The sequence below is a fragment of the Delphinus delphis genome, chromosome 11, assembly GCF_949987515.2.
Source record: "Delphinus delphis chromosome 11, mDelDel1.2, whole genome shotgun sequence".
Lineage (NCBI taxonomy): Eukaryota > Metazoa > Chordata > Mammalia > Artiodactyla > Delphinidae > Delphinus > Delphinus delphis.
In genome coordinates, this window is record NC_082693.1 from 56,048,039 (window position 1) to 56,063,903 (window position 15,865).

Below are 15,865 nucleotides of genomic sequence, written 5' to 3' on the forward strand. Positions count from 1 at the left end.
CTTTTTTTTTTTTGCTGTACGTGGGCCTCTCACTGCTGTGGCTTCTCCCGTTGCGGAGCACAAGCTCTGGACGCACAGGCTCAGCGGCCATGGCTCACGGGCCCAGCCGCTCCGCGGCATGTGGGACCCTCCCGGACCGGGGCACGAACCCGTGTCCCCTGAATCGGCAGGCGGACTCTCAACCACTGCACCACCAGGGAAGCCCCTAACTATTCTTAGTTAGCCTTACTTTTCACATTTTCTAAGCCATGTATTTGACCTTCAAATTCTTCCATAAGAGTATTTCCATTTAGCTTTCAGATATGGGTGTACATTCTGGAACCACCTGCCCGAGAATTTTTCAGCCGACATATAATTTCATGTTTGTTCAATTAACCTACATTCATAAGGAATGTGTGTGTGTGTGTGTGTGTGTGTGTGTGTGCATGCATGTTTGCACACAATTAATGAAGTCATGAGGCATGTGAAATAGTGTGTGGTTTATAAATGATTCAGTTATACTTTTTATTCCACAGTGCTTTTCTTTTTTTTCTTTTTCTTTCTTTTTGGCCATGCGGCTTGCAGGATCTTAGTTCCCCAACCAGGGATTAAATCCGGGCCCCGGCAGTGAAAGTGCCAAATCCTAACCACTAGACCCCCAGGGAACTCCCCTTTTTTCTTTTTCTTCTTTTAGTGCTTTTCTGATTGTATGTATATATTGTCAGAAATGTCATTAATATTATAAATCATAGCTGACACAGAGATGTCTTACAGGATTTCAGAAAATGGAGGATTATGGTATAAAATGTAATCAAACCTGTGTTCCAGTAGATAATGTTTTAAGAATTCATTTTCTAACCAATAATTTACTTTGGAAAGTATCGAATCCACTAAACCCATTCCAGTTTTATATCTTTCAATACTATTCTCCCTAACCAAGTCAAGTCAAGGAAGAAACTGGAATCAAAAAGTTTCTTCAGTTCTCTTTCTTAGGTAATGCCTATCATAGAATCCGGCCCCCAGTGTTTAAATAGACCACGTGTCTTGTGCAATGGTTTTTTTTAAATGACTCAGTAAAGGAAGAAAGTGAATTTTGCCTACTCTGCCCACATGATTGAAACGCAATCCTCAAGACACATCACAAAGAACCCACTCAAGAAGTGTTCTATTAAAATGTAAATTCATCGTGGTAGGCTGAAAAAGAATACTGTTACAAATCTTGATAAACCCTAAACTGAGATAATGGAAAATAAGTGATAATACATATGCAGTCAAATATTCCACATCAAGTGATGATAGTTTTTCCCTTAATAAACTCACTAGAAGTCTTTATGTTAATATACTCAGAATAGCCCACTGGATCCCCTCAACTTCCTTCATGAATGCAAAGGTCAAATTTTCTTTCTAAAAGGTAGGCACTAAACAAATATATTTTTTCACATGCTTCTTTTTCTCCTGACTTTTTAAAGAAAGTGATTTCATGCAAGTTTAGGCCGCAAATGACACAGCCTCTAGTGAAGGTTATTTGGGCGATGATGATATTAGAAGTTGGGAAATGCTGCCTTTGCAAATGAAAAAAAAGAAAGGTCAGAACTGTATGAAAAAGTTTCTCCAAGGGAATGCCCATTGTCCTCCATGACCAAACACATTGTGTCTATAAATTCACCTAAGTGAAATTACATCTGTGGCACCAAAAACCAGCCCTGAAGCCAAATTGAGACAGAAGGGAACAAGCAAGGACTTAACAATGCATTTCTCTGGGAGTATATTGGAAAAACAAAGGGCTGCAACAGACTGCCTCAGCCCACCAGTCCTCAGGAAAACGACACCAATTCCATTCCCAAAGAAACGTTATACTATTTCTCCAAGAGAAGGGTGCAGAAGTCGGGACACCTCCCTTACCTCCAAACCAGGGGGCTCCAAAGAGAGAAAACTGGGACGCCCTAAAGGGAGGTAGTGTGGTGCAGTGGTTAAGAATCCTCTGCAGTTGGAATCCCAGCTATTCCATTTGCCATTGTAACCTAAGGAAAGTTTCTTAAACCCCTCTGTCCCTCAGTTTCCCCATCTGTAAAAAGGGGGTGATTATAATATTTGCTAATTTGAATTAAATGAGATTTGGATTAATGAGATGCTTGACATATAGTGAATAAATGTTAACCACATGATGATAGTAATGATGATGATGATGATATGACATACATTGTTATTTGTGCCCCTCCCCCAAAGGAGAGAGATTCATGAAGGAGCATTTTGGTGCATGGAAAACCATCAGACTTGAACAACCTAGAAAGGAAAGTTTCTATGACTGATTTTCGAATTCTTTTTTTCTAGAACACTGCTTTGAATTTTCATTTATAGCTTATTTTAAAATTCTAACAATCTACACTGATCCACTAAGTAAAATTGAGAAGGAATCTAGGGAGAATCTGAGTTAGGCTTCACAGAAATTTTAAAGACCGACTAAACGGCCAACCATGGTATAACAAAATAAACAGTAATGATTTTTAAGAGCCTAAAGTTTAGCCTTTTAACAAGTTTCCTTTCAAAACGATGTGAGCTTTAGAAGTTGCTGGAGTATTGTAAGCTCATTTAATCTATGATACTCTTTGGAAAGAATGCAGTCCATGGAAAAAATACTTGAATTTTGATCACAGGTTATTTTCCCCAACGTGAAAGAGTACTTTGCTTCCAAAAATCCATCCATACCAGCTCAAAGTTTCCTAAAGGCAGGAAACATTTCTTTTATCCCACATAAAATCACAACATACAAATCACTAATACAAAACTTTACACACTCAGTGAAAGTTTTTGTTTGACTTTTTCAGAAACATGTAAGTGTGATTCTCCTGGTCAGATCATAGAGTGTCATTCAGTAGAGACGTTTCTTTTAAATCCATTTCTTCCTTCCACCCCCACCAAAACTGAATAGTAAAGAATTCAGGCTGAGTTAACTTGCAAAATTGTAAAATCTGCTTTAATTACATTTGGTTATTCGTTGTTATTCCCTAAAATGTCTAGTATACCTCTTGTGTTGAGTATGCCCACTGCAAAAAGAGCTCTGATGAATTTTTTGGGTTTCATACCTCACGGCTTCTGCCTCCAAATCTAGAAATTTCTCCTTTCTACAAAGAGCATAGTGATTTGCTGCCTACTCTCACTTTACAAACTAGTTGACCATGATATAGAAAAAGAATTTTTAACAGAAGGAAAGGAAATGTCCAGCACATTATAGGAAATAAACAATAGGAAAATCAGAGGCCCCTTTTGAACATTTTCCTAATGCAAAATACAGGTCCCCAAGTAAAGACCTGCTACACTTGTCCTTCTTGCTGGCTGGAATGGTGGCTTCATCAATCTTCCCAGCCATCTCTCCAGTGGGCAGGATCTCTTTCGGGAAAAACACTGCAACAGTGTTTGTAGTCCTGCCTTCTTCTGGGTCCTTTCTTGCTTGTATCTCCAAGAAGAGAATCATAGAGATGTAGAGATCGAAATTATTTTGGAGATTTAACAGATTAGAAAAAATGAAATCCAGAAAAAGAAAGTGATTTACTCAAGTCTAAACATGTAACAAATAATAGGACTGGAGCCCTATCTAATGGTCTCCATTGCTTCTAAGCCTAACTATTGCTTTGAAGAACTCAGAATTCATAATTTCACAGAACTTTTTAGCTTTATACTGTTGTTATTAGTAGAAGTGAAACTATATATGCAGAAGATAATGTGCAGTGATTCAAGCATTGAGACGATATTTGCATAACATGTTGTGAGTTCGTTACATATAACAAAAATAAACAAATTTACTAAAATTTAAAATGTTCATATATATTTTTTTAAATGTTTAACCACTGAAAATAGTCTCACCGTCTTGAATAAGATGTATCTAAGTGTGTTATTATTTTTATTTATTTATTTATTTTTTGCGGTACGCGGGCCCCTCACTGTTGTGGCCTCTCCCGTTGCGGAGCACAGGCCCCGGACGCGCAGGCTCAGAGGCCATGGCTCACGGGCCTAGCTTCTCTGCGGCATGTGGGATCTTCCCCGACCGGGGCACGAGCACGTGTCCGCTGCATCGGCAGGCGGACTCTCAACCACTGCGCCACCAGGGAAACCCCTAAGTGTGTTATTATTAATTAATTTTACCAACATTTTTGAAATTTCACTGTAATCAAGTATAGTCCTAAGTTTAAAGACAGAAGAGAAAAAAATAGCCCTTGTCCCAACGTGCCAACAAATTGGAGAGGCTGACATAAAACAGACGAGTATGATACTGTGTGATTCCATGTGGCAGATTTGGGAGCAAGCGCTTCTGTATGTCTGCATCCCAGGCTCAAGTGAGGACGAGGACAGGGCAGGGACCTCATGGAGAGCTTTATACATCGTACTAAAAAGTTTGTATTTTACTAGAAAATAGTGATAAGGCATTGACAAATTATATGCTCTAAAATAATGCAACTCAAATTATACTCTAGAGCTAATGGATTTTTTCCTGCTTCTTAATAATGAACACTTTTGTAAAAACATCTGAGAGTAAAATGGGATGAATCACCAGACTCTAGTTCTAGCTGTAGAGCTAACAGAAATCTCAGTTTCCTCATCTGTAGGTTGGGCATCAGTAGAGGATTGTTGTAGGAAGTACAGGAAGTCAGGCCTCTTAAGCACTTATTACAGTGTCTTGCATAGTAAACACTCAACAACTGTAAACTGACATCATCTTCATCTTGATCATCATCATGATGAAAAACTGAAATGGAGAAAATGGATTAGAACGCTAAGGGTTAATTTTAACATCTAAGGTTAAGAGCAATTTTCTAATTCTGCTGAGTCTATATTGCTTAGAGTAATAAAGTCCCTTCTGAGAGAACTACTTTGTCAGAGGCATGGCTAGAAAAGGACATCAGTTAGCAAAATGCATTGATCCTATGCTTGAGAGGAAATTTTCTGTTGATTTTGTTGTCCAAGAAAATGTAAGAAAAGAAAACTGGAGTTTCAGCAGTTGAGAGCAGTATCTGTGGAGAGCTATGTGCTTGATTTGTTAGTTAAAAGTGGAAGAAGAAAATATCAAGGTCTATTAGAGATTGGGAATAAAAATTAAGTTTTGTGTTCCCCCCCTTTGTTGATTGGCAGGCCCTCAAAGACAGAGTATGTTACGCTTTAAATTCACTAATAAATTGTAACTAATTGTTTATAAAGTATCTTTATACTGTAATGACTGAAAGTTATTTTTGGCTGTACTTTTGTTATCGGAATACTTTCTGTAATTGCGCCAAATTCAAAACTTGAAATATAGTTTCGGAATTTCAGTTTGGTTAAATTAACAATTAAATAGGTCAGAATTAGATTTACCATCAGCATAATGCCATCTGTCTATTAAAAAGGACTATATTTCAATATTCTATAGAATAATAGGTTTACTTTCTGTGTTCTGTTTTGTTAGTGCTCCTATATCCCTCCCTGTAAGAGAGAAAATCAGAAGAACTTGGAAAGTGTCATGAATTGGCAACAGTACTGGAAAGATGAGATTGGTTCCCAGCCATTTACTTGCTATTTTAATCAATTTCAAAGGTAAGCCAATATTTACATGTGCATATTAAAGTTGTTTGTAGCCTCTGTAGTTTATTATATTAGTAAATCATAGAGTGGGCTCATTTGGCAAAATATACAACGTGGAGATAGTCTCAACTCTTTCTAGCATGTAGCTAGGGAAGCCCCTTCTTATTCTACAGGTTGGGTGGCATGTAAAGAATCTGCCAGCCAAAAAAAAGAGAGAACCTGTATCATAGAGTTTACCCTCTGCATACACTAAGAAAGTGCCTTTAGGTAGGAACGTTGTATACTAGGAATGTTCCCTGAGAATTATAGATTAATGCACACAAACTGAACAATGTGCAGCTGTATCAGCATTTTGGGCTACATCAAATCTGATCTTTCTTTTTCCTTTCCGTTCTGACCAAGTATCCATAAAATGAGTTCACACCATTATAACTTTACTTGTCTTAGAGAGAACTCAAGTTATGCCGTATAGCAATGAATACTTCAGTTCCCGGCCAGATTAACCACAGTAATTTGCTCATCAAACATTTATTGCGTATTGAGTATTCTCAACTCCTTGCTGTACATCTCCACTTGGGAGTTCCAAAGTTAGGTCAGATTTTCTCTTCCTCCCATAGTTCCCTCTCTTAGTGAATGGCACGATCGTCCCCTCGTTTGCAGAGTCCAGAAACTTTGAGTAATTCTTAACTCATTTTCTCCTTTACACTCTATAACCTGTATTCACCATCCTGTTGATTTTACCCCTATATTAACTCTTCTCTGCCTTCCCTCTGCCACTGTTTTAGTTCAGATTCATATTATTTCTCAGCCCTATTAACACAATAGTCTTCTAACCAGTCCTTCTACCTCTGCCCTGCACCCCCCTCCAAGACATTCTCCACGTTGCTGCCAAGGTGATCTTTCTAAAACATGAGTCTGATCAGGTTACTCCTCATAGTTTTCAGAGTAAAGTCCAAACACCTTGGCATGGCCTATGTATGTATCTGTTGTTGTGTAACAAGCCACCCCAAATCTAGTGGCCTACTGCGATGGTGATTTATTATTTCTTAGATCCTGTGGGTTGGCTGGGAAGTTCATCTGCTGGTTCTTCACATGATGGCTGGACTAGCTGCGTGGTCCACGAGGGCACGGACCCTCCCTCACATGCCCAGCACTTGGTGCTGGCTCAGCTGAGGCATCTCTGTTCTCCACCTGTCCTCTCATCTGCCACCAGGCTAGATTGCCTTCCTTCCAATATGGCAGCCTCAGGACAGTGTTTAAAGAGAGCCAGGCCTTGGCTCTGGAACTCACGTCACATCCCTTTTGACATGTTCTATTGGTCGAAGCAAGTCATGAAGCCAGCCAGATTCATGGGGTATTGAAATAGACTCTGCTTCTTTTTTTTTTTTTTTTTTTTTTTGCGGTACGCGGGCCTCTCACTGTTGTGGCCTCTCCCATTGCGGAGCACAGGCTCCGGACGCGCAGGCTCAGCGGCCATGGCTCACGGGCCCAGCCACTCCGCGGCACGTGGGATCTTCCCGGACCGGGGCACGAACCCATGTCCCCTGCATCGGCAGGCGGACTCTCAACCACTGTGCCACCAGGGAAGCCCAGACTCTGCTTCTTGATAGAAGAAGTGGCAACGGTTTTGTGGCCATATTTAATCTAGTTCACAGCATACAGGCCTCCTCAAGTTCTTGCCCCAGACTCCCTCCTCTCCAGCTTCATCTCCATACTCGTATTATTTGCAGTAGCCATTCTGAACTATAGGAAGTTCTATGAATATCTTACGCTTTTATATCCATGCCTATTTATTTGTCTCTCCTGCTTCTTGACTGCCTTGCTGAAGACTCTCCTCTGATTATCACCTTCTCTGGACTGCTTTCCTTGATCTTCAAGTTTGGTTTATTTGTATATCAGTTAGGATACCATCTGCTTCAGGTCAACAGAAAACTGACTCAAAATAGCACAAACAGTTAGGAAATTTATTATTTCACACATCCAAAAATGCACAGGTGGACCAATAGTAGGGTAGTTTGATACAATGACTTGACAGTGTCATCAAGAATGCCGCTCCTTTCTAGATCTCAGTTTTACCTCCCGGTGGCTCCCCTCATGGTTACAGTATGGTTGCTGTGGTTCCAGATGTCACAGCCAGGCACAGCAGTGTCCAAAGGCAGAAAGAAACCTATCTCTCCTGGTATATTTTTCTTAAGATTAGGAAACCTTTTCCCAACTTCCCACAACCAGCCTCCCCTCAGGTGTCCTTGCCTACACCTAAACCAATCACAAGAAAGAGCAATTAGAATCTACCTCTGAGATGGGGATAAGGCAGTGTCTCCTAAATCATGTGGAGGAAGGTTGTACAGAAGGGGGCAGAATTTGTGGAACGGCCAAAAGTGCCAGCTATAAGGTGTATCTCCCATGTTGTGTATAGAGCTCTTTCTCAGAGGTTTGCAACCCTCACTATCGTAACTATACCAGAAGAGCTTTTAAAAAAACGCATCGCAGACCAATTAAATTAGAATTCTTGGTGGTTGAACCTAGGCATTAGCATTCTTTTAAATTGATTAAAAAATTGATTCCAGGGATTCTAATATACGACCAGGATCGAGAACCACTGCTCTATCCTCTCACCTGTCACCCTCTACTGGAATTTTTTGTATGCCCATCTTCCCAACCAGACTGTCTACTGGTTAATGGTGTGGGCTATATCTTCTTTGGCTTTGAATCCCTAGCACTTCACACAGTGCCTGGTTCTCAGTTTAAAAATGTTTGGTGAATGAATGTATCAATGAATGCAATGTGTCAGAATAATAAGGCAGGTTCTTTGCTTCCAAGGAATTAGACTTATTGGGAGAAACAGATGCTTATTCAAATATAAGTATGACTTCGTCAGCTAGAAATGAAAGGGAGGAAGACCTTGAAGATGGGGTGGCTGCGATAAAGAAACCAAGCTTGACAATGTAAGGTACATTAGGTAATAGGTTATATAATAAGGAGTGGTGAATCTGTAAGCTGGAAAGGTAGCTTGGGGTTAGATTTCTAAAGGGTCAAAAATGCCAAACTAAGGAGATGGTCTTTGTCATATGGGCAATGAAAATTTGTGAAAAGTTTTTTTTTTTTTTTTTTGAACCAAAGACTGACATGAATAGATCTCTGATTTAGAAAGTAATTGGTGTGAGAGTTGAATGTGTACTGGAGAGGAGAGATGGGCTAAAGGCAGGAGCTCCAGCTCAGAGATGGGAGGAAATAAGGAGAGTACTGAGCGCAAAACATAACATTTTTGAGTGGCTACCGTGGGCCAACCATTGTGAATAACATTTTGGTTAGATCACCAAATTTCTTATAATAGTTCTAAATTCTGGCCCCACTTGACAAGTGAGAAAACTGAGTCTTAAAGACTCCATCTGAAGTCTTTAAGTGAAAAAAACCCAGAATCCAGCTAGTCTGATTCCCAAAGCTCCTTCTATTAACCATCTTCTTGTCCCGTTAAAGCAGTTTGAGGGCCTAGGCGAGAGTAGAGGTAATGGAAGTAGCTCACGGAGGGGTACATCAGAAAGACATTTGGAATTACAATCACCAGAACTTGATGACCACGTGATGAGGAAAAGGGAGGTACCACATTTGACTGAGCGTGAGGAGAGTCTAGCTCTGACGGTTGAATTTGGGGCTCTTGTAAGATATCCAAAAGAAAGAGGTAGAAGTACCTCTTTTAGTTCAGAAGCAAGAGGTCAGGGTCAGTGTTATGCGAGTCTGGGAATCACTGGCACACAAGCTGTAGCTGAAGCAAGGAGAAAGAATGCATACTGGAGTGAGGAGAGAAATGCTGACAGGATCGTGGGATCCTCTGTGTTGACGGTATGAGGGGAAGAGATGGAGAAAGAGTGGCCAGATGTGGAGAGGGAAGTGAAAAGACTTGGAAGGGGGAGTGTTTTAAGGGGAAAAGGGTAATCAAGACAGACTACTGGGAAGTCATCAGCTGTGGCAATTAGGAGCGTGTGCGTGATCTTTGTGAACACGGTTTAGGTACTGTCTTAAAGCACAGGGTTTGAAATCATTTTGTATTAGCCTGAGGTGAGTCTGTGAAGGCTTTACGACGTGCAGACTCCTTTTTCAAGAAGTTTGCCATGACTGGAAAAAGAATTTGGGGGAGGAGATGAGTAACTGAGAGGGAAACAGGAATGGATACAGAGAAATGAGACAGCTATGGACTAAAACTGCTGAGGAAGAAGGAAACATTGACCACAGATAGTAAATAAGGCAAAAAGGGAGCCCTGAAGAAAACAAGATAAGAGGAAATAAAAAGGTTAAGCGGGGATATGTTTTTCTGTGAGGTGGGAGCACAGCAACAGGAAATAGGCACCAGCAGTCAAGACAGTTTGATACTGAACCCATCACTGTCTGAACCAGGTGAACCTTTAAGCTTCCAAGCGCTGGACCAGAAGCTGGTTTCCGAGCATCCGTGACCTTAGCTTGCAGGTGGAAGCAGACAGGTGCCCCCTCCCATGGGCTGTCCTGCCCTGCCCAGCTGCTGGTCATTTCTTAACTTCCCCTCACTCCCCACTCAGGCACCGAGTTCTCTAAAGGCTGGCAACCCCATTTGGCCTCCTGTTAGGGCGTGAGCTCTGACTACCTTCAGAGCCCAACCAAGCAGGACCATTCCCTGGAATAGTGAGAACTCTCTGAAAAGAGCTCACCCTGCATGATGTATCAATTGTATTAACTTTAGTAGCAGTACATTTAACCCCCCATTCCTTGTTCAGAACGGATAGCCATTCCTTATCCATCATCTATCCATCATTCCTTATCCATCAGTCCCGTTTGCAGACTGTCGGGGTGTAGATAGAAGTGGGGGTGGTCTGTCACAACTCAGAAGCACTCAAGACATAATTTTTAAGTGACTTTGGGAAAACAGAACTTTGGAGTTTTGGCTCTTTCACTGTGACATTTGGAAGAGGAAACAAGCATGCTGGTTGTAGGTGTGAAAAATGGCAGCTCCTTGGTGCCATCTACTCTTAGTACACTTTTTACTACTGCTAAATATGAAATAAAAATAGACTTACTGTAGAGACTCCCAGATGCTCTTGATCAGATGGACTTTATATTTAAAGTAACCTTTAGATTTCACTCAAATTCGGGAAATTAGGGAGAAGAGGTACCAAGAAGTTTCCATTTTCAAGAAAAGGGTGTTATTTTAAAAATCTAAGACAAAGACGATGGAAGTCTTAGCTTTCCATTGTTGAAGCCTTATTTAGGTGAGGTATACTCAGGACTAGAATCTGCGGTGGCCAGAGCAGCCACCAGCAGCCATGCCTGCCATGGCAGGACAGTCCCCATGCAGTCGCTCCCTCCTTCTGCACCAAGGAGCACCAAGGAGGTGCTGCTGGCGTGACGTCACGTCCAGGGCTCAGTGGAAGCTGTCCCGGCTGTTCATGATCTTCCCCTACAACCTTTGGGCTCGTCTCCTTCAACCTCGAGGCTCACAATCTCCATACAAAGTGTAGATTTTTATTTTACACTTTTTGCTAAGGTCACACGTTAGGTAAGGCCACACTTACCCTCCCTATACCATTCTTTTCTCTTCTTAGCCTTTTCTTGGCTTATCCTTCCTCAGCAAAACCTGTGTGATGCCCCCTTACCAAGTTTGTTTTGAAAGCCCCATTCCATTGCTAGAAAGTGTCTCTGTAGTCTCAGTCTGTCCATACAATTCTCCTCCCTCATCTTTGCCTTCACCAGCTTCCCCTTGAAGAGGGTGTGTCCCTGGAAAATGGTTACTCATTCCTTGGGTATGTTACTCTGACCTACCTATGCCTCCATTCCCTTTGTAGAGGGAGAAATAATAAGGTTACTGTGAGGTTATCAATGAGATGACATGTGCTTACCTGTACTAATTCCTATAAAAATTTTTGCTATTATTATTTTTATTACTCTTTTTTTTAAACATCTTTATTGGAGTATAATTGCTGTACATTGTTGTGTTAGTTTCTGCTGTATAACAAAGTGAATCAGCTACACATATATCCCCATACCCCTCCCTCTTGCATCTCCCTCCCACCCTCCCTATCCCACCCGTCTAGGTGGTCACAAAGCACCAATCTGATCTCCCTGTGCTATGCAGCTGCTTCCCACTAGCTATCAATTTTACATTTGGTAGTGTATATATGTCCATGCTGCCACTCTCTCACTTCGTCCCAGCTTACCCTTCCCCCTCCCCCGTCCTCAAGTCCATTCTCTATGTCTGCATCGTTATTTCTGTCCTACCCCTAGGTTCATCAAACCATATTTTCTTTTTTTTCCTTAATTCCATATATATGTGTTAGCATACGGTATTTGTTTTTCTCTTTCTGACTTACTTCACTCTGTATGACAGACTCTAGGTCCATCCACCTCACTACAAATAACTCAGTTTCGTTTCTTTTTATGGCCGAGTAATATTCCATTGTATATATGTGCCACATCTTCTTTATCCATTCATCTGTCAATGGACACTTAGGTTGCTTCCATGTCCTGGCTATTGTAAATAGTGCTGCAATGAACATTGTGGTACATGACTCTTTTTGAGTTATGGTTTTCTCAGGGTATATGCTCAGTAGTGGGATTGCTGGGTCATATGGTAGTTCTGTTGTTAGTTTTTTAAGGAACCTCCATACTGTTCTCCATAGTGGCTGTATCAATTTACATTCCCACCAACAGTGTAGGAGGGTTCCCTTTTCTCCACATCCTCTACAGCATTTATTGTTTGTAGATTTTTTTTTTTTTTTTTTTGCGGTACGCGGGCCTCTCACTGTTGTGGCCTCTCCCATTGCAGAGCACAGGCTCTGGACACGCAGGCTCAGCAGCCATGGCTCATGGGCCCAGCCGCTCTGCAGCACGTGGGATCTTCCCAGACCAGGGCACGAACCCGTGTCCCTTGCATCGGCAGGCGGACTCTCAACAACTGCGCCACCAGGGAAGCCCTGTTTGTAGATTTTTTGATGCTGGCCGTTCTGACCGGTGTGAGGTGATACCTCATTGTAGTTTTGATTTGCATTTCTCTAAAGATTAGTGATGTTGAGCATTCTTTCATGTGTCTGTTGGCGATCTCTATGTCTTCTTTGGAGAAATGTCTCTTTAGGTCTTCTACCCATTTTTGCATTGGGTTGTTTGTTTTCTTGATATTGAGCTGCTTGAGCGGCTTGTATATTTTGGAGATTAATCCTTTGTCAGTTGCTTCATTTGCAAATATTTCCTCCCATTCTGAGGGTTGTCTTTTCGCCTTATGTTTTCCTTTGCTGTGCAAAAGCTTTTAAGTTTCATTGGGTCCCATTTGTTTATTTTTATTTCCATTTCTCTAGGAGATGGGCCAAAAAGGATCTTGCTGTGATTTATGTCATAGAGTGTTCTGCCTATGTTTTCCTCTAAGAGTGTTATAGTTTCTGGCCTTACATTTAGGACTTTAATCCATTATGAGTTTATTTTTGTGTATGGTGTTAGGGAGTGTTCTAATTTCATTCTTTTCCACCTAGCTGTCCCGTTTTCCCAGCACCACGTATTGAAGAGGCTGTCTTTTCTCCATTGTATATTCTTGCCTCCTTTATCAAAGATAGGGTGACCATATGTGCATGGGTTTATTTCTGGGCTTTCTATCCTGTTCCATTAATCTGTATTTCTGTTTTTCTGCCAGTACCATACTGTCTGGATCCTGTAGCTTTGTAGTGTAGTCTGAAGTCAGGGACCCTGATTCCTCCAGCTCCGTTTTTCTTTCTCAAGATTGCTTTGGCTATTCGGGATCTTTTGTGTTTCCATACAAATTGTGAAATTTTTTGTTCTAGTTCTGTGAAAAATGCCATTGGTAGTTTGATAGGGATTGCACTGAATCTGTAGATTGCTTTGGGTAGTAGAGTCATTTTCACAATGTTTATTATTCCATTCCAAGAACATGGTATATCTCTCCATCTGTTTGTATCATCTTTAATTTCTTTCATCAGTGTCTTATAGTTTTCTGCATGCAGGTCTTTTGTCTCCTTAGGTAGGTTTATTCCTAGGTATTTTATTCTTTTTGTTTCAGTGGTAAATGGGAGTGTTTCCTTCATTTCTCTTTCAGATTTTTCATCATTAGTGTATATGCATGATTTCTGTGCATTAATTTTGTACCTGCTACTTTACCAAATTCATTGATTAGCTCTAGTAGTTTTCTGGTAGCATCTTTAGGATTCTCTATGTATAGTATCATGTCATCTGCAAACAGTGACAGTTTTACTTCTTCTTTTCCAATTTGTATTTCTTTTTCTTCTCTGATTGCTGTTGCTAAAACTTCCAAAACTATGTTGAATAATAGGGGTGAATGTGGTGAACTTTGTCTTATTCCTGATCTTAGTGGAAATGGTTTCAGTTTTTCACCATTGAGAACGATGTTGGCTGTGGGTTTGTTGTATATGGCCTTTATTATGTTGAGGTAAATTCCCTCTATGCCTACTTTCTGGAGAGATTTTATCATAAATGGGTGTTGAATTTTGTCAAAAGCTTTTTCTGCATCTATTGAGATGATCATATGGTTTTTATCCTTCAATTTGTTAATGTGGTGTTTCACTTTGATTGATTTGCGTATATTGAAAACTCCTTGCATTCCTGGGATAAACCCCACTTGATCATGGTGTATGATCCTTTTAATGTGCTGTTGGATTCTGTTTGCTAGTATTTTGTTTAGGATTTTTGCATCTATGTTCATCAGTGATATTGGCCTATAGTTTTCTTTCTTTGTGACATCTTTTCTGGTTTTGTTATCAGGGCAATGGAAGCCTCATAGAATGAGTTTGGGAGTGTTCCTCCCTCTGCTATATTTTGGAAGAGTTTGAGAAGGATAGGTGTTAGCTCCTCTCTAACTGTTTGATAGAATTCTCCTGTGAAGCCATCTGGCCCTGGGCTTTTGTTTGTTGGAAGATTTTCAATCACAGTTTAAATTTCAGTGCTTGTGTTTGGTCTGTTTATATTTTCTATTTCTTCCTGGTTCAGTCTCAGAAGGTTGTGCATTTCTAAGAATTTGTCCATTTCTTCCAGGTTGTCCATTTTATTGGCATATAGTTGCTAGTAGTAATCGCTCATGACCCTTTGTATTTCTGCTGTGTCAGTTGTTACTTCTCCTTTTTCATTTCTAGTTCTATTGATTTGAGTCTTCTCCCTTTTTTTCTTGATGAGTCTGGCTAATGGTTTATCAATTTTGTTTATCTTCTCAAAGAACCAGCTTTTAGTTTTATTGATGTTTGCTGTCATTTCCTTCATTTCTTTTTCATTTATTTCTGATCTTTATGATTTCTTTCCTTCTGCTAACTTTGAGGTTTTTTTGTTCTTCTTTCTCTAATTGCTTTAGGTGTAAGGTTAGGTTGTTTATTTGAGATGTTTCTTGTTTCTTGAGGTAGGATTGTATTGCTATAAACTTCCCTCTTAGAACTGCTTTTGCTGCATCCCATAGGTTTGGGGTCGTCGCGTTTTCATTGTCATTTGTTTCCAGGTATTTTTTGATTTCCTCTTTGATTTCTTCACTGACCTCTTGGTTATTTAGTAGCATATTGTTTAGCCTACATGTGTTTGTATTTTTTACAGTTTTTTTTTCCTGTAATTGATATCTAGTCTCATAGCGTTGTGGTCGGAAAAGATACTTGATATGATTTCAATTTTCTTAAATTTACCAAGGCTTGATTTGTGACCCAAGATATGATCTATCCTGGAGAATGTTTCATGAGCACTTGAGAAGAAAGGGTATTCTGTTGTTTTTGGATGGAATGTCCTATAAATATCAATTAAATCCATCTTGTTTAATGCGTCATTTAAAGCTTGTGTTTCCTTATTTACTTTCATTTTGGTTGATCTATCCATTGATGAAAGTGGGGTGTTAAAGTCCCCTACTATGATTGTGTTACTGTCGATTTCCCCTTTTATGGCTGTTAGCATTTGCCTTATGTATTGAGGTGCTCGTATGTTGGGTGCATAAGTATTTACAATTGTTATATCTTCTTCTTGGCTTGATCCCTTGATCATTATGTAGTGTCCTTCTTTGTTTCTTGTAATAGTCTTTATTTTAAAGTCTATTTTGTCTGATATGAGAATTGCTACTCCAGCTTTCTTTTGATTTCCATTTGCATGGAATATCTTTTCCATCCCCTCACTTTCAGTCTGTATGTGTCCCTAGGTCTGAAGTGGGTCTCTTGTAGACAGCATATATACAGGTCTTGTTTTTGTGTCCATTCAGCCAGTCTATGTCTTTTGGTTGGAGCATTTAATCCATTTACATTTAAGGTAATTATCGATTTGTATGTTCCTATTACCATTTTCTTAATTGTTTTGGGTTTGTTATTGTAGGTCTTTTCCTTCTCTTGTG

The 15,865-nt window shown here is 40.2% G+C and overlaps 1 protein-coding gene across 1 annotated transcript in view; it reads left to right on the top strand.

Moving 5' to 3' along the window:
* Positions 1-15,865, top strand: part of KCNMB4 (potassium calcium-activated channel subfamily M regulatory beta subunit 4) — a 68,282-nt gene that overhangs the window by 22,034 nt on the left and 30,383 nt on the right. Inside the window, exon 2 of the mRNA XM_060023856.1 lies at positions 5,414-5,541. Within this exon, the coding sequence (XP_059879839.1) occupies positions 5,414-5,541 (128 nt within the window). The remainder of the gene's footprint in view (positions 1-5,413; positions 5,542-15,865) is intronic.